Genomic DNA, 19,179 nt, shown 5'->3' on the forward strand with positions numbered 1-19,179 from the left:
TCATGCTGGAAAAAGCATTGTCCATCGCCAAATTGCTCCTGGATGGTTGGGAGAAGTTGCTCATGGATGGTTGGGAGAAGTTGCTCCTGGATGTTTGGGAGAAGTTGCTCCTGGATGGTTTGGAGAAGTTGCTCCTGGATGGTTGGGAGAAGTTGCTCCTGGATGTTTGGGAGAAGTTGCTCCTGGATGTTTGGGAGAAGTTGCTCCTGGATGGTTGGGAGAAGTTACTCTTGGATGGTTGGGAGAAGTTACTCTTGGATGATGTTTAGACCCCATTCTTTATTCATTGAAGTGTTCTTAGGCAAAATTGTGAGTGATCCCACTCCCCTGGATGAAAGGCAACCTCACACATGAATGGTCTCCAGATGCTTTACTGTTGGCATGACACAGGACTCATGGTAGCGCTCACCTTTTCTTCTCCGCACAATCATTCTTCCAGATGTCCCAGTGCAAAGGGGGCTTCATCAGAGAAAATAACTTTACCCCAGTCCTCTGCAGTCCAATCCCTCTACTTCCTGCAGAATATCAGTCTGTCTGTCCTTGATGTTTTTCTTGGAGAGAAGTGGCTTCTTTGCTGTTCTTCTTGACACCAGGCCAGCCTCCAAAAGTCTTTGCCTCACTGTGCGTGCAGATGGACTGACATCTGCCTGCTACCATTGTTGAGCAAGTTCTGAACTGATGGTGAACCAATCCTGTAGCTGAATCCTCTTTAGAAGACAGTCCTGGCACTTGCTGGACTTTCTGGGGCTCCTTCTTTACAGCAATTGAACCTCTCTCCTTGAAGTTCTTGATGATCCGATAAATGGTTGATTTAGGGGCAATTTTACAAGCAGAAATGTCCTTGCCTGTAAAGACCTTTTGGTGCAAAGCAATGATGACTGTATATGTTTCCTTAGAGGTAACCATGGTTAACAGAAGAAGACAATGATTTCAAGCACCATTCCTCTTTTAAAGCAACCAGTCTGCCCTTATAATTCAATCAGAATGACAGACTGATATAATCTGCCTTGTCCCCGTTCACACTTTCTCCTGAGCTAACCAGAAGATCACTGATATGATGTCAGTAGGTTATTTCGTAGCAGGGCTCAAATGAAGTAGATTAGGGGTTTTTGTGATTAAGTTAAGTTTCATGGCAAGGAATAACTTTACAACTAATTTCAATTCATATGATCGCTCTTTAAAACAATCTAGAGTTAATGCAAATTCCACTATAAAAACTGAAGCAGCAAACTCTGTGAAAACCAAAATGTGTGTCAATCTCAAAACTTTTGGCCACGACTGTATATGCACCCAACAAAGGAAAAAACAAGCTCTCATATGTTGGAGGAAAAATACAAAAGTTATGAGTCTTGGAATTTGACAATGAAAAATATATATAGAAAAGTGATTTGTCATTAAGGCTGGTCGTTAAGGGGTTAAGTGGTTGTCACCGCTAGACAATATTTTTTTACACAATAGACTCCAAAATTAGACGATCACTCGGTATTCCGCTGCTTAGGGATAAGCCATCAGTTGTAATTTGGGAGGAAATCTTTCAGTAAGTGTTAAATTTCCTTGCAGCAATACCGCAGGAGAAATTAAGCATTACACTGTCCCCATTATGGTCCCGGCTCTTCCAGGGATAAACTGTAAAGAACGGGGTAGGGAGACAGACAGGTGAGCCCTAATCTACCCGCCACTCAGTCCCTGCCTACTTGCAACGGCCCGTCCTAGGCGATGGCGTACAACTGGGCGACGGTCCCTACTCTCACTATGTGTATGACAGACAAACAGTCAAGGGTACAAAGAAGCTAAGGGAAATGGGGCAGATGCCCTCGGCAACACCGTGAGCTACAAGAGTAGTGAACGAGCCGAGTCAAACCAGGAGTGTACGAGGTACCAAGCGCAGAGTAGGAGAGTAGTCAGTAAAGCCAGGGTCAATATGAAGCAGAGGACAAATAGTTCAAGCAGCAGCAGAGCCAGGAAACAAGCAGAATCACAGGCAAAGGAGAAGCAGGAAATGAAGGTATAAATAGACAGAGGACGGGAGCTAGCTCCGTCTGGCCAAGCTGTGATAGGCTCTCCCACTCCTCAGCCTCCCAGCCTGAGTGGTAGAAGAAGGAGTCACTCTATCAGACTTAGGAGCAGGTGCAGACTGACTAACCACGGGCGTCGACACAGAAGCTGTGTCTGGCAAATCCATTACAGTACCCCCCTTATATGAGGGGCCACTGGACCCTTTCTATGTGGACCTAGCTTATTGGGGAACCGAAGATGGAACCTCCTGAGCAATACCCCAGCGTGAACATCCCGGGCAGATACCCAAGTCCTCTCCTCAGGCCCGTATCCTCTCCAATGGACCAGGTACTGGAGGGAGCCTTGGACCATCCTGCTGTCCACAATCTTGGCCACCTCGAATAACTACCCATTCAGGGGTGAGAACAGGGACCAGAGGTTTCCTCGAGGGAGCCAAGGACGGGGAGCAGCGTTTCAGGAGGGAGGCATGAAACACGTTGTATATTCGAAAAGATGGGGGTAACTCCAGTCGGAAGAAGACAGGGTTAAGGACTTCAATGACCTTGTATGGCCCTATATACCGGGGAGCAAAATTTTTGGACGGGACTTTAAGGCGAAAATTTTTTGAAGACAGCCACACCAGATCCCCGACCACAAACAAGGGGTTAGCAGAACGTCTTCTATCTGCCTGAGTCTTTTGTATGCTCTGAGACGCCTCTAGGTTCTTCTGAACCTGGGCCCAGACTGTGCACAGTTCCCGATGAACGACATCTACCTCGGGATTGTTGGAACCACCAGGTGAAACGGAGGAGAACCGTGGATTAAACCCAAAATTACAGAAAAAGGGGGAGACCCCTGACGAGTTACTGACCCGGTTATTAAGGGAAAATTCAGCGAGGGAAATGAAGGAGACCCAATCATATTGACAGTCAGAGATAAAACACCTTAAATATTGTTCTAGAGACTGATTAGTCCTCTCAGTTTGGCCATTAGTTTCAGGATGGAAGGCAGAGGAGAAGGACTGATCAATCTCCAACTTCTTACAAAAGGCTCTCCAAAACAATGAAACAAATTGTACCCCTCTGTCAGAAATAATATTGACAGGAACCCCATGGAGACGCAGGATGTGTTTGACAAACAAGGTAGCTAATGTCTTAGCATTGGGTAGTTTCTTGAGGGGCACAAAGTGGCACATCTTACTGAAGCGGTCTACTACAACCCACACCACCGACTTGCCTTGAGATGGAGGCAGATCGGTGATAAAATCCATGGAGATATGGGTCCAAGGTCTCTGGGGAATGGGCAAAGAACATAGTAAGCCCGCAGGTCGGGACCTGGGAGTCTTAGACGTAGCACAAATTTCACAAGCGGCGACGTAGGCCTTAACGTTTTTATGCGACCCAGGCCACTAATAGGTTCTAGAAATGAGGTGCTTGGTACCCAGGATGCCTGGATGACCAGATAGTGCGGAGTCATGATTCTCCCTGAGTACCCTTAGCCGAAATTGCAGGGGAACAAACAGCTTGTTCTCAGGAAGGTTCCCGGGAGCTGAACCTTGATCAGCCGCAATTTCGGAGACTAAGTCAGAATCAACAGAGGAAATGATTATACCTGGAGGCAAAACACAAGCAAGATCTTCCTCCGAAAGAGGGCTGGCCATGAAGCTATGCGACAGTACATCAGCTTTAATATTTTTAGACCCAGCCCTATAGGTGACCAAAAAGTTGAATCTAGTAAAAAATAACGCCCATCGAGCTTGTCTCGGGTTTAGCCTCCGGGCAGATTCTAGGAAAACCAGATTCTTGTGGTCGGTAAGGACCGTTACCTGGTGCCTAGCCCCCTCCAGGAAGTGGCGCCACTCTTCAAATGCTCATTTAATGGCTAAGAGTTCGCGGTTGCCAATGTCATAGTTACTCTCAGTGGGCGAAAACTTCCTGGAGAAGTAGGCACAGGGACGGAGATGGGTGAGGGACCTGGTACCCTTGGACAAGACAGCACCCACTCCCACCTCGGAGGCGTCAACCTCCACGATGAATGGCTCCATTTGGTTAGCCTGAATCAGCACTGGGGCCGAGATAAAGCACTTCTTAATGAGCTCAAAAGCCTGGACCGCCTCAGGAGGCCAGTGGAGGAGATCAGCACCTTTGCGAATGAGATCCGTAAGAGGCTTAGCGATGACCGAAAAGTTAGCAATAAATCTCCTGTAATAATTAGAAAACCCCAGGAAGCACTGTAACGCCTTCAGGGAGGCAGGTTGGACCCATTCAGCCACAGCCTGAACCTTGGCAGGGTCCATGCGGAATTCATGAGGAGTGAGGATTCGACCCAAAAATGGTATCTCCTGCACCCCAAACACACATTTTTCGGTTTTAGCAAACAGTTTGTTTTCCCAAAAGGCCTGGAGCACCTTCCTGACATGCTCAATGTGGGAGGACCAGTCCTTGGAAAACACCAGTATGTCATCAAGGTACACTACAAGAAATACCCCCAGGTAGTCTCTTAAAATCTCATTTATGAAATTCTGGAAGACCGCGGGAGCATTACACAACCCAAAGGGCATGACGAGGTATTAGAAATGACCTTCGGGCGTGTTAAACGCAGTCTTCCACTCATCCCCCTCTTTGATGCGGATAAGGTTATAAGCCCCCCGTAGATCAAACTTAGAGAACCATTGGGCCCCCTGAACCTGATTGAAGAGATCAGGAATCAAAGGGAGGGGATACTGGTTCCTTAGAGAGACCTTATTCAAGTTTTGGTAATCGATGCATGGCCTAAGACCACCTTCCTTCTTCCCTACGAAGAAGAAGCCAGCACCTACCGGAGAAGTAGAGGGGCGAATGTAACCCTTGGCCAGGCATTCCTGGTTATACTCTTTCATGGCTTCACGTTCGGGACAAGAGAGATTAAATATCCTACCCTTAGGGAGCTTATCTGCTGGTACCAAATCGATTGCACTATCGTATTCTCTATGAAGAGGTAACACTTCGGAGGCCTTTTTAGAAAAAACATCAGCGAAGTCCTGAACAAACTCAGGTAGAGTGTTCATCTCCTCAGGGAGAGAAATAAAATTAACAGAAAAACATGACGTCATGCATTCATTACCCCATTTGGTAAGATCCCCAGTATTCCAGTTAAACGTGGGATTATGCATCTGCAACCAGGGAAGGCCTAAAACCAAATCGGACGATAATCCCTGCATCACCAGTACAGAGCACTGCTCCAAATGCATGGAGCCAACAAGGAGTTCAAAAACAGGGATATGCTGCGTAAAATAACCATTATCAAGAGGTTTAGGCAATTCAATCAATGGCATAGCTAGAGACATAGCAAATTCCACAGACATAATATTAACAGAAGACCCTGAATCCACGAAGGCACTGCCGGTAGCAGACCTACCACCAAAAGAGACCTGAAAGGGAAGCAAGATCTTATTGGGTTTCATATTTACGGGAAATACCTGTGCGCCCAAGCGACCTCCCCGATGGTCACTTAGGCGCGGAAGTTTTCCGGCTGCTTATTCTTATGCCTAGGACAGTTGTTCACTTGATGCTTGTCATCCCCACAGTAGAAGCAGAGACCATTCTTCCTGTGGAACTCTCTACGTTGTTGGGGAGACATGGAGGCCCCGAGTTGCATAGGTTCATCTGAGTTTTCCATGGAAGAACGAAGCAACGGCACCTCTGGAGCCATCATGGGGGAGCCAGAGGAGAAAGCACAAAAACGTTCAAGTCGTCGTTCCCTGAGACGTCGGTCAAGACGTACCGCTAAAGCCATAACCTGATCTAGAGAGTCAGAAGAGGGATGGCTAACTAACAGGTCCTTCAGGGCGTTCGACAGACCCAATCTAAACTGGCACCTCAAGGCAGGGTCATTCCACCGAGAAGCTACACACCACTTCCTAAAGTCCGACAGTACTCCTCAAAGGGTCTCTTACCCTGACGTAAGGTCACCAGCTGACTCTCGGCAAAGGCAGTCTTGTCAGTCTCGTCATATATGAGCCGGAGAGCAGAAAAAAAAGGTCAACAGAGGAAAGTTAAGGGGCGTCGGGAGCCAAGGAGAAGGCCCATTATTGGGGCCCGTCCTGGAGCCGGGACATAATTATACCCACTCGCTGGCTCTCAGAACCTGAGGAGTGGGGCTTTAGACGGAAATAGAGCCCTCAACTCTCCCGAAAGGAGAAAAAAAGTCTTCCGGTCCCCTGAGAACCGGTCAGGCAACTTGAGGTGGGGTTCAAGAGGTGAGGTGGGGGGCACTACCAGGGTGGCATCATGCTGGTTGCCCCTCTGAGCCAGGGCTTGGACCTGTAGGGAGAGGCCCTGCATTTGCTGAGCCAGGGTCTCAAGGGGGTCCATAGTTGTGTCAGGGTCCAGGGTAGAAAAGGTATATGGGCCTGTGATTATGTAAAGAACGGGGTAGGGAGACAGACAGGTGAGCCCTAATCTACCCGCCACTTAGTCCCTGCCTACTTACAAACGGCCCGTCCTAGGCGACGGCGTACAACTGGGCGACGGTCCCTACTCTCACTATGTGCACGACAGACAAACAGACAAGGGTACAAAGAAGCTAAGGGAAATGGGGCAGATGCCCACGGCAACACCATGAGCTACAAGAGTAGTGAACGAGCCGAGTCAAACCAGGAGTGTACGAGGTACCAAACACAGAGCAGGAGAGTAGTCAGTAAAGCCAGGGTCAATATGAAGCAGAGGACAAACAGTTCAAGCAGCAACAGCAGAGCCAGAAAAAAGCAGAATCACAGGCAAAGGAGAAGCAGGAAATGAAGGTATAAATAGACAGAGGGTGGGAGCTAGCTCCGTCTGGCCAGGCTGTGATAGGCTCTCCCACTCCTCAGGCTCCCAGCCTGAGTGGTAGAAGAAGGAGTCACTCTATCAGACTTAGGAGCAGGTGCAGACTGACTAACCACGGGCGTCGACACAGAAACTGTGTCTGGCAGATCCATTACAGAAACTTTCTTTGTAGCCGATCTCTGCTCTGGCAAATAAATGGGGGTCCAGATAAACAATTTAATAATTTTCCAAACCAGTAAACCCTTTAAAGATCTATTCCTTGAGGATATATAGATGGCAGCCATAGGTGCTACATTGTTCTTGATGAATAACACAGAGTTTTATACAATTTTATTTCTGCATCTTCCAATGATTCCATGTCCTACAGAACTGCCCAATCATGGTAGGACATATAAATCTAGTCATCCTGACCTCTCTGGTTCATGTATGGAATGGCAAACTAAAGTGAAGACCCACACATACACAAGATGACCAAGGGGCCCATCTATTATGGTATTACAATACAGATTACAGCCCCTTAAGTGACTCCGATGGCAGATATTAGCGGTTTCCACCAAGAACCTGCTATCTATGTAGAAAAATCTAGTAACTCGATTATAGCTGAATTGTAAAGTGAAGTCTTGACTCATAAGGAAATAGAAGAATGGTCTTTAATTAATTGTTCTCCAACCACCCATGATGTTATACAGAGCCTAGAACTTGAGGATTGGAAATCACCTCAAATCTCCATGCATGTCTAATGGCCCCTCGGACATCTTTATTTCTCAAGCTATAAATCATGGGGTTCAACATTGGGGTGACTGTTGTATAAAACAAAGACAAGAGTTTATACGACAAGTGTCCCGAGTGTTCAGGTTTCATATATATGACGATGGCCGAGCCAAAGAAGAGAATGACTATGATGAGGTGGGAGATGCACGTGGAGAAGGCCTTGAATCGACTAGACCGAATCTTCAGGACTGTCAGGATGATGTGACTGTAGGAGTAAAGGATACACGATAAAGGAAGCAGGAGCAATATGAAACTCCCAACCAGCTTTACCATATTGAATGCACTAAAGTCACTGCAGGAAATCTTCATTAATGAAGGAACTTCACAGAAGAAGTGGTCCACTGTTGTCAATTCACAATATTGTAACTGATACAGAAAATATATGTCCACTGACGATATGACGCTTCCGGTGAACCAGGAAGCCCCGATCATTCTAACACAAGCCGTTGTCTTCATAATCACACTGTAACGTAAGGGGTTGCTAATGGCAATATATCGATCATAAGCCATGAAGGCTAAAAGAACACACTCTGTCTCACCAAGGAGAAGGAAGCCGTACACCTGAAAGAAACAACCAGCATATGAAATACTCTTCTTCTCCCTCAAGAAATTGATGAGCATCTTGGGAATGGTAATGGAAGTGAAGCCGATGTCCAGGAAAGATAGATTAGCAAGAAAGATATACATAGAATTGTGTAGACGATGATCAGATGTTACAGCCACTATGAGCAGAAGGTTTCCGGCCACTGTGGTCATATACAGGACCAAGAAGATGTGGAACAGCAGAACTTGTACAATGGGGTCTGTGGAAAATCCGAGAAGAATAAATTCGGTCACTTGGCTGTAATTTCTTCTTTCCATGATGAGTAAAGTCTATGTATCACGGCCCATGTTGTACTGGAGAGAAATCTGCAAAGATCAGAACACAAAAACAATGTCCTAGTCATGTTAGGAGAGACAGAAGCACTTAAAAGCCTCTACAATGGGTCAAACTGTATTGTAAAGAGATTTTTTTTACATCGAAGGACAAGTTTTAAGATCCTCTTACACTGCCTGATGTGGGCCCTGTGAACGAGCGCCGATCACCGAGACAACTCATTGATCGGCGCTTGTTTGCCTCTTTCACAAGGAGCTAAGTACGGGGACGATCGCTTCTTACTACGACCGCTCGTCCCCATACATTGTCATCATGTCGGCAGTACCGTTCCCTGTTTACACAGGGAAATGTGCTGTCGATAACGATAATATTTTAGGCTGCAGAAACGATATGATCAGCCGATGAACAAGCTTTTTCTTGTTCATCGGCTTATCATTGCCCGGTGAATGCTCGTTTGCCCGATAAATGTCCCTTAGTTGCCGGCTGGGTAAGAAATCTCCACCCAACAATCATGGTTTGGCTAATGCTGGTCATACACGAGAGACCAATTTTTGCTGATCGTTGGCGCTTTTCATGACACGAACAAGCACAACAGGTACCAACCGGAGGCAGATATCTGTCGAAAAGTCTATCCACCATGTTGAACTTTTATGGATGTTGTCGAGTCTTGTCGCTCATGCCGAATGAAAAATTTGCCTCTCATTCATGGAAGACCCAATCAGGCCCCAGCTCACAGCAGAGATCGATCAGCAATGTGTTGTATTAATTTATGGCCCAAAATGACGACCTTCACAGACCAACCATGAACAGCAAGTCACCCAGAAAATGTCCACCTGAAATCCCTTATGCAATCCAACTTACATATTGAAGCAATCTTCTGCTGGACCGGGCCTGGCCATGGAGCGCTGTGCAACTAGAGTGCTATCAATGGATTCTCACTTTATGAGGCATTATATGATATGACAACAAGTCTCTTGTCTAACCCAAGACATACATGAGTCCCCCCCCCCCGCGTGGAAGTCACCTGTGGTTACGTCATAATAATGGTCTCCAACCTGTGGCTTTCCAGCTGATTAGCAACTATATGGGTATATATTAAAGTTTTGGTTATAATCCTTGATAAAAAGTTCCTAAATTTACCCTAGTGGAGGCTCTTATCAAATGAGGACTACTAAAGGGACTATATTGGCCCAGTAGAGCAGTGATCTCCACTCTCTGGCTGTTCACCTGCCCTTGGGTGTCAGGGCATGAAGGTGGTTGTAGTTTTGCCACAGCTAGAGGACCCCAGGTTGTAGAATATCAGTGCAGAGACCCTACCATAGATTCCTTGTTCTGGGTTTCTTGTGTACTCGTGAGTATTAGAAGGCTGAATATCTTCTCATCCAGCACATGTTATAATCAGTAAGATGTAATAATAATAATGAGTCATTCATAAAATAAAGCCACATTGACCTACTTTTTATAGTAGCAAAAAAAGCAAATCCGATGATCCCGGACCGAATATGAATGAACCTTCCACCTGATGCTCCAATGAGAAGACTGCAACGTTATGTTACTCTGGACATGATATCATGAGATGATCCAATTCATTAGAACCAATGATTATCCTGAGATGAGAGGAAGAGACAGGAGGGGGAGGACGGTCAGCGACAAGATGGAGACAATCACAGGAATCATGAGCCATAGAGAAGCCTGAAAACATAAGACAAGACCTTCTGAAGATGAAACACTGTAACCAGGAGCTGAACCAATAATGTATAATACTACTATAATTACCACTGCTAACACTATGTCTACTACTACTAATACTACAATTACTACTACTAATACTGTGACTACTACTACTAATACTATGATTAATACTACTACGACTACTAATAACATTACTACTAATGCTATGTCTAATACTATTAATACTGTAACTACTACTACTAATTCTATGATTAATACTACAAATACTACCAATAACACCACTAATAAAACGAAGTAATACTACAACTGCTACTAATGACACGACTGCTAATACTATGACTACTACTACTAATAACATTACTTCTAATACTATGTCTAACACTATGTCTAATACTACTAATACTACAACTACTACTAATAGCACCACTACTACTAATACTACGTCTAATACTACTAATACTACAACTACAACTAATAGCACCACTACTACTAATACTATGTCTAATACTACTAATACTACAACTACAACTAATAACACCACTGCTAATACTATGACTACTAATAATAATACTAAAGCTACTACTACTAATACTACTTATACTACAAATACTACCAATAACACCACTAATAATAATAATAATATAAGTAATACTACAACTACTACTAACAACACCACTGCTAATACTATGACTACTACTGTACAAATACTATCAATAACACCAGTAAGACTATGATTAATACTACTTTTGCTACAACTACTAACACCACTTGTAATACTAATATTACAACTACTAATAATAACAATAACACTACTACTAATACTATGTCTAATACTTAATCTACTACTAACACCACTACGAATAATATAACTACTACTAATAATACTACAACTATTACTAATAACATTACTACTAATACTATGTTATACTGTTAATACTACAACTACTACTAATGACACCAGTACTAATAATATGACTACTACTAATAGTACTACAACTACTAGTAATGACACTACTAGTACTGTTACTACTACTACTACTACTACAACTACTACTACTAACATCACTATTAATACTATGAATAATATTACTAATATTACAACTACTAATAACATCACTGCGAATACAATGACTATTACTAATACTACAAATGCTACTAATAACACTACCTCTAATACTATGACCAAAAATACTAATACTACAACTACTTATAACACCACTGCTAATACTATAACTATAACTACTACTACTACTACTACTACTACTGCTACTACTACTACTACTACTACTACTACTACTACCAATACCACTACTACTACTACTACTACTACTACTACTACTACTACTACTACTACTACTACTACTACTACTACTACTACTAATAACATTACAACAACTACCAATAACACCACTACTAATAATGTGATTAATACTACAAGTACTACTAACACCACTGCTAATACTATGACTACTACTACTACTAACACTACAACTACTACTAAAAACACCACTACTAATATTATGACTAATACTCCTATTACTACAACTACTACTAACACGACTGCTAATAATTTGACTACTAGTAATAATACTACAACTACTAATAACAACACTACTAATATTAATACTATGACTACTAGTACCAATGCTACAACTACTACTAATAACACCACTACTAATACTATGAATAATACTACTAATACTACAACTACTACTAACCACACTACTAATAATATAGCTACAAATATCAATACTTTAGCTACTAATAACACCGCTACTAATAATATGAGTGCAGCTACTAATTTAACTACTAGTACTAATACTACAACTACTACTAACACCACTACTAATAATAATAATACAACTACCACTATCAATACTTTAACTACTAATAACACCAACACTAATGCTATGACTAATACTACTAATACTACAAATACTACTACTAACATCACTACTAATGCTATGACTAATACTACTAATACTACAAATACTACTACTAACATCACTACTAATACTATGACTAATACTACTAAGGGTATGTTCACACGACGGGGGTCCGTTACGGCTGAATTTACGGGGATGTTTCAGCCTGAAAACATCCCCGTAATTTCAGCCGTACCGGCATGTGCAGGCGCTTGAACGCCGCGTCAATTACGGCCGTAATTAGCGCTGCTATTCATTGGAGTCAATGAATAACGGCTCCAATTACGGCCAAAGAAGTGACAGGTCACTTCTTTGACGCGGGCGTCTATTTACGCGCCGTCATTTGACAGCGGCGCGTAAATATACGCCTCGTGTGAACAGACAAACGTCTGCCCATTGCTTTCAATGGCCAGATGTTTGTCAGCGCTATTGAGGCGCTATTTTCGGGCGTAATTCGGGGCAAAAACGCCCGATTTACGTCCGTAAATAGGCCGTGTGAACATACCCTAATACTACAACTACTACTAACACCACTGCTAATAATTTGACTACTAGTACCAATACTACAACTACTACTAATAACACCACTACTAATACTATGACTAATACTACTAATACTACAACCACTACACACTACTAATAATACAACTACTACTATCAATACTTTAACTACTAATAACACCACTACTAATAATATGAGTGCTGCTACTACTACAACTACTGCTACTAATAACACCACTACTAATAGTATGACTAGCCATACAAATACTATGACTTTCAATACCCAAAAACAACTCTTTTGCTTGAAATATACACGTAATCCCTGAGGCCAATTTGCATGGACTTACTTTAAATAGTCTCTTGGTTGTTGTGCTCTGGACCTGGCAGCAGCTTTTAATCTCAATCATAGTGCACCTTTGTTTGTAGTGTTGTACGTGTCAGTACTAAACACTCTAAGGTGAGCACCTTTTATGTTCAAATATCCAAACCATATCCCTCATGTAATTTGCACTATGTGGCGCCGTGTCTCTTTTCCTCTCTTTTAGCTTACTTTAAATATGGGACTGCACCCCAAGAATCAAAGCACCAAACCTACATGAAAACAGAGAGAACTTCACACATCACAACAATTAAAAATATGTTACAAAAATAATATTTTTATTCAGTCATTTAAAACATACAAAAATACAAAAAACGTAGAAAAAGAATGAGTCACACAGTTACTGACCAGACCCAGTACAGCCAAACATATTAGTACAAAGGGTAAAGATATATATCAGGAGCAATGTCCTCTATACCCAACAGCAGTCAATAATAGGAACAAAAATAATTATCAAAATCCCGATCAGGGTAAGAAATGTTAATATTAAATATTCGTTTCAAATCAAACCAAAGTTTAGTGTTAATAGCTGCTAATAGTGTGCTGTTATATGGCTACCTGGAGTCCTCCCCGCGTTTCAGCGTATCAAGCCTTCCTCTGGACGTTGATTATAATAATACTATGACTACTACTACTACTACTACTACTACTACTACTACCACTACTACTACTACTACAACAACTACTACCACCACTACTACTACTACTACTACTAATAGTAGTAGAGATAATTTTGCCACTTCAAGCTGGTCAGACAGTGAGGAAGAACAACTGACGACTCATGATGCTTCTGACCTCAAGGAATATATAAAAGCACTACCTACAACAGACAGCATAAGGGGCTATTTAAAGAATTCACCAAGACAGTAAAAGAGGAAATATCAGAAACGAGGAATGATGTCAAGCAAGCCTTTACCAGAATACAATCACTGGAGGACACTTGTACTCAAGTCATTTCACGCTTACAAAGACTACATATAGATGACCTTGAAAATAGGTCTAGAAGAAATAATTTAAGAATAAGAGGTATCCCCGAAACATCCGCAGACAAAGAAATCAGTAACGTACTCACTCATATATTCAACAAACTCCTGGGGAAAGAAGGAAATAATGACGTAGGTCTTGAAAGAGCTCACAGAGTTTTTAGACCCAGATCTGTTGGACCAGACAAACCAAGATACATTCTTTGTTGCTTACAAAGCTTCAAAATGAAAGAGGATATACTACACAAAGCAAGATATGCTTGGAAAATAGAATACGAGGAAAGCGAAATTGTCATATTTCAAGACCTCTCCAAACTCACTTTGGAACTAAGACGACAACTACAACCTCTAACCAAAACACTAAGAGAGAGAAACATTCTATACCGGTGGATGTTCCCCTTTGGTATTGCTATATCTCTACAAAATAAAACACTGACCATCAAAACGCCAGATGACTTGGAATTTGTTTTTCAACAAATTAGACCTCTCTCATCTACAAATACCAGACTGGACCCGTCCAGAAGATCAATTAATCTTTCCTCAACTTCCAAAGCAAGACAACTGGGAAACAGCTACCCCAAAGAAAACAAACAACATGAAAAAGACCGATCCGGAAGTTGGGAAAACTCTGAAAAGATGAGGAAAATAATTAGGAGACGACTACTTTAATATCCTTTTTCAAAATTAAATTGATAGTTTACTATCTGTATGTTTATTATAATTCTTTAGACTTGCTGGAAGAATTTGGGTCTAAAATGTAAAATGACCTCTCTTGGTAAACAAATTTTTTCAGGTTTAGATATGTGATGTGATCTATGCTATAAACCCCGGTCGAGATTGGAATGATTTCCAATAGATCTCTACCGGCAGCATATTTTTGTTGGATATATACAAATATACCAACAATCCTACGTTCACCCGATCTAAAACATACCCAATTGTTTAAGATGTGTTTAAATTCTGTTATTACTGTTCTGTCTCTGCTGAGTTTTAATATTAGAACAAATTATATGTACTACTTAAATAATGGCTGAACTTAAAATAGCTACGTACAATGTTAAAGGCATCAATGTCCCCAATAAGAGACTCCAAATGCTTCAATTCTTAGAAAAGGAAAAAATAGACATAGCATTTCTACAAGAAACCCACTTTAAAAAAAATTATACCCCATTAACAAAAATTTAAATCTTCACGAAATGGTACAATTCTTAATAGATCTAAGGGTGTTGCTATCCTCATTAACAAAAAGGTTTCCTTCACTTATAAAGTTGTGTTATTAGATACTGAAGGTAGATATGTTCTTTTGAAGGGAAATATATTTGGTAAAACCTTCACGTTTGCAAATCTATACATGCCTAATAATAACCAAGAGAAGTTCATCAAACAATTGATGCAAAAACTGGAACAACTCAAAGAAGGTGAATTGATTTTAGGCGGTGACTTTAATATACCACTTCAACCCTCATTAGACACTTCTGACAACAGTTCATCAATTTCATATAAAAAACTTAAATGTATAAAAAAATTACTTGCCGAAGCTCATTTGGTAGACGCGTGAAGAATTAAATACCCCTCTAGCTGAGATTCTTCATTTTATTCGGCTGTCCATAAAAAGAATTCTAGAATAGACTACTTATTTATACCTCACTCTCTTATCAACACGATAACGCAAGTAAAATATGGTTCTATCACACAGTCGGACCATGCGCCACTTATGTTACTTCTTTCTTTCTCCAAAAAACAAAATAGCAATTATTTTAACTGTAAACTAAACGACAGTTTGCTCCCCGATAATGAAGAGAAAACCTACATACTCTCACGTATAAAAGACTATTTCCTCGACAACTGTCCCGATAACATATGTAACTCGAATATCTGGGAAGCTCATAAAGCACTAATCAGAGGCTTTCTAATTGAACTAGGCGCTAGGAAGAAAAAAAGAAAGAAAAACAAATTAAACACCTTTTAGAAAAAAATAAAAGTATTGGAATTGAAACTTAAGAAATCACTATGTATAAAATGAGAAAAGGAACTATTCAAATTTCGTGCTGAACTGAAGGAGCTACTGAACTTTAATACCGAAAAAAACGTCTACTTCGCGAAGTTCAAAAGGTACATGAATGCAGACAAATGTGGAAAGAGACTGGGCAATGTAATCAGAAAAGAACATTCAAATACATTTATACCTAAAATAAAAGAAACAAACTACTGCATACAACGGAAGATATATCTAGGGAATTCTGTGGCTTCTACTCAGAATTATACCACATAGAAAGCCAAGATCAAAAACTGATCAAATAAATAAACTACTTGATAATATAAACCTTCCTCACATCTCAGAAACTCAAAGTCAAATATTAACCTTTCCTTTCACAAAACAAGAAATAGAGAACGCTATAAATACTAGCCCGAAAGGTAAAAGCCCAAGCCCAGACGGGTACTCTATGTCATACTATAAAATATTTAGAGACACTCTATCCCCCTTTCTGACACAGTATTTCAATACCATAGACCTAAACAATCCCTTCTGTAAAGAGTCACTGACTGCTCACATTACCCTAATACCTAAAGAAGGAAAAGACCCCACTCTCTGTGGTAATTACAGACCCATCTCTCTGATAAATAACGAGGTAAAACTTTTTGCTAAAATAATTGCAAATGGAATTAAACAATTTCTACCAAACATAATTAATCTAGAACAAGTGGGCTTCACACCAGGCAGGGAAGCTAAAGATAACACGGTTAGAATTCTGAATGTGATTCAAGTAACCCAGAGCAAAAACGTTCCTATCGCTCTGTTTACTACTGATGCCGAAAAGGCATTCGATAGAGTAGATTGGCTGTTCCTAAAATTGACACTACAAAAATGTGGCCTTCCATCTACGTTTATAGACAAAATTATGGCTTTGTACAAAAATCCATCCGCAAAACTCAAAATAAATGGAGAATTCTCACCCCATTTAGAAATAAAGAACGGCACAAGACAAGGTTGTCCATTGTCTCCATTGTTATTTATAATGACCATGGAAGTCCTGGCCCAAATGATTAGGGAAAACAAGGGGATCACTGGACATATGGGCAATAAAGTAGAACACAAGACTGCCGCATTTGCAGACGATATTTAATAATTTTATCCAATCCAAGAAAATCGATTAAAGCCCTATTACAGGAGTTCAAAATATTTGGACAGGTTTCAAACTTCAAAGTTAATACAACAAAATCAGAATTGCTAAACATAAACATAGACTCCCCAAAAGTGCAAGGAAATGTCTAAGAACTTCCCCTTTAAAAACAACTGTTCTCATCTTACTTACCTGGGTACGAAGATAAACAATTCCTATAAAGATCCTTTCGATTTAAATTATAAGCCACTTTTAACTAAAACAGAAGCGGATTTGGAGAAATGGAATATCTTACCAATCTCGTGGTTCGGAAGAAATAACATCATAAAAATGGTAACACTACCGAAAATACTTTATCTACTACGAGTGTTACCAATTGACATCCCTTTGACATTTTTCAATAAACTTAAAAAGATTATAACAAAATTTATATGGCGAGCTAAAGGATGTAGAATTAAATACTCAACACTCGTAAAAAAACAAAAAGCAGGTGGAATTGGCCTACCAGACATAGAAAATTACAAAAACGCTATCCACTTATGCAGATGTATGGAATGGCAAAGCTCTACAAAATGCAAGCTCTGGGTCAATCTCGAGCTGAGTTTACTAAAAATCAAAGTGGAAGATATCCTATGGCCAACACCTTATAATAGATTTAAATATTCTGATAAACTTAATCCTCTGACTAATCAGACTATTAAAACATGGCACAAACTGAACAAAAAGCATCATTTTATGCGTAATATAAGTATTCACACACCAAACTATTATCTGATACCGAATAAACTCAAAGAGATTAAGAAGAAATTATCCACGAACTCGAAAGAAGCTTTACTCCCAGCAAGTAAATTTATTCTAAACAAAAAACTGATTACAATGGAAGAAATGAAAATCACACTTCCTACTCTCAAGTTTGATGAGCAGACATTCAATATAATTGTCGAATCAATTAAGGTTTTCCTGCCTGATATTCTAGATACAAGTACAGTTAATTTGTTCACTAACTTTTACACCTCTAAGATTGTTCCCAAAAAGATTGTTTCAAAAATGTACCAACTTCTTATCACAAATTCAGAAATACCCTCATTCGTGACAAAATGGGAAAGAGAATTGGGTAAAACGTTCACTAAGGAAAAGACAGATCGAATTTTAAAAAACTCGCAGTCCATTTCCAGCTCTACAAAAATACAAGAGCTAAATTATAAAGTAATAGCACGTTGGTACAAAACGCCAGAGCTTCTGAACAGAATAGATCCCGACTAGAGATGAGCGAACCGGGACAACCGGACCCGGTTTCGGTCCGAACATCGTGAAAAGTTCGGTTCGCAGCGAATCCGAACTTCACCGGGTTCGGCCAAACACGTTTTGACCGAACCCGGCTTGTGAGTCACTGATTTTCCGGTACGCGACATCAGGATAGTCACTGTCCAGGGTGCTGAAAGAGTTAAGCGATCGGCAGTAACTGTTTCAGCACCCTGGACAGTGACTTCCAATTACAAGATACATCAACGTGTAAAAAAAAATAGAAGTTCCTACTTACCGATAACTCCGTGCTTCTTCCTCCAGTCCGACCTCCCGGGATGACGATTCAGTCCAAGTGACCGCTGCAGCATGTGATTGGCCTGTGATTGGCTGCAGCGGTCACATTGGCTGAAACGTCATCCAGGGATGTCGGGTCGGATGTCGAGAGGGACGCATCACCAAGGCAACGGCCGGGAGGCCGGACTGGAGGAAGAAGCAGGAAGTTCTCGGTAAGTACGAACGTCTTTTTCTTTTTTTTTTTTTACAGGTTGCTCTATATTGTGATCGGAATTCACTGTCCAGGGTGCTGAAAGAGTTACTGCCGATCAGTTAACTCTTTCAGCACCCTGGACAGTGACTATTTACTGACGTCGCCTAGCAACGCTGCCGTGATGCCGGGTGCACACATGTAGCCACCCGTCATTACGGGAGCTCCATACATGATTTATTATGGGCTTTCTTGCATTACAGGTTCGGTCCGAACTAGTTCGGTCCGAATCGAACTTTTTCAAGAAATTCGGCGAACCAGCCGAACCGAACTTTTCATAAGTTCGCTCATCTCTAATCCCGACCAAAGCCCAATATGCTGGCACTGCAAAAAAAAAAAC

General features: G+C 41.2%; 1 protein-coding gene across 1 annotated transcript; it reads right to left on the minus strand.

The window, feature by feature from the left end:
• Positions 1-7,481: 7,481 nt before the first annotated feature.
• Positions 7,482-8,432, minus strand: LOC142759219 (olfactory receptor 2D2-like). The gene has a single exon (XM_075861174.1). It carries the CDS (start codon positions 8,430-8,432, stop codon positions 7,482-7,484), a length of 951 nt encoding a protein of 316 aa, XP_075717289.1.
• Positions 8,433-19,179: the final 10,747 nt, after the last annotated feature.

This window comes from Rhinoderma darwinii, chromosome 4, assembly GCF_050947455.1.
Source record: "Rhinoderma darwinii isolate aRhiDar2 chromosome 4, aRhiDar2.hap1, whole genome shotgun sequence".
NCBI lineage: Eukaryota > Metazoa > Chordata > Amphibia > Anura > Rhinodermatidae > Rhinoderma > Rhinoderma darwinii.

Coding starts and splice junctions, on each gene's coding strand:
- LOC142759219 (XM_075861174.1), bottom strand. CDS start 8,432: ATGGAAAGAAGAAATTACAGCCAAGTGACCGAATTTATTCTTCTCGGA.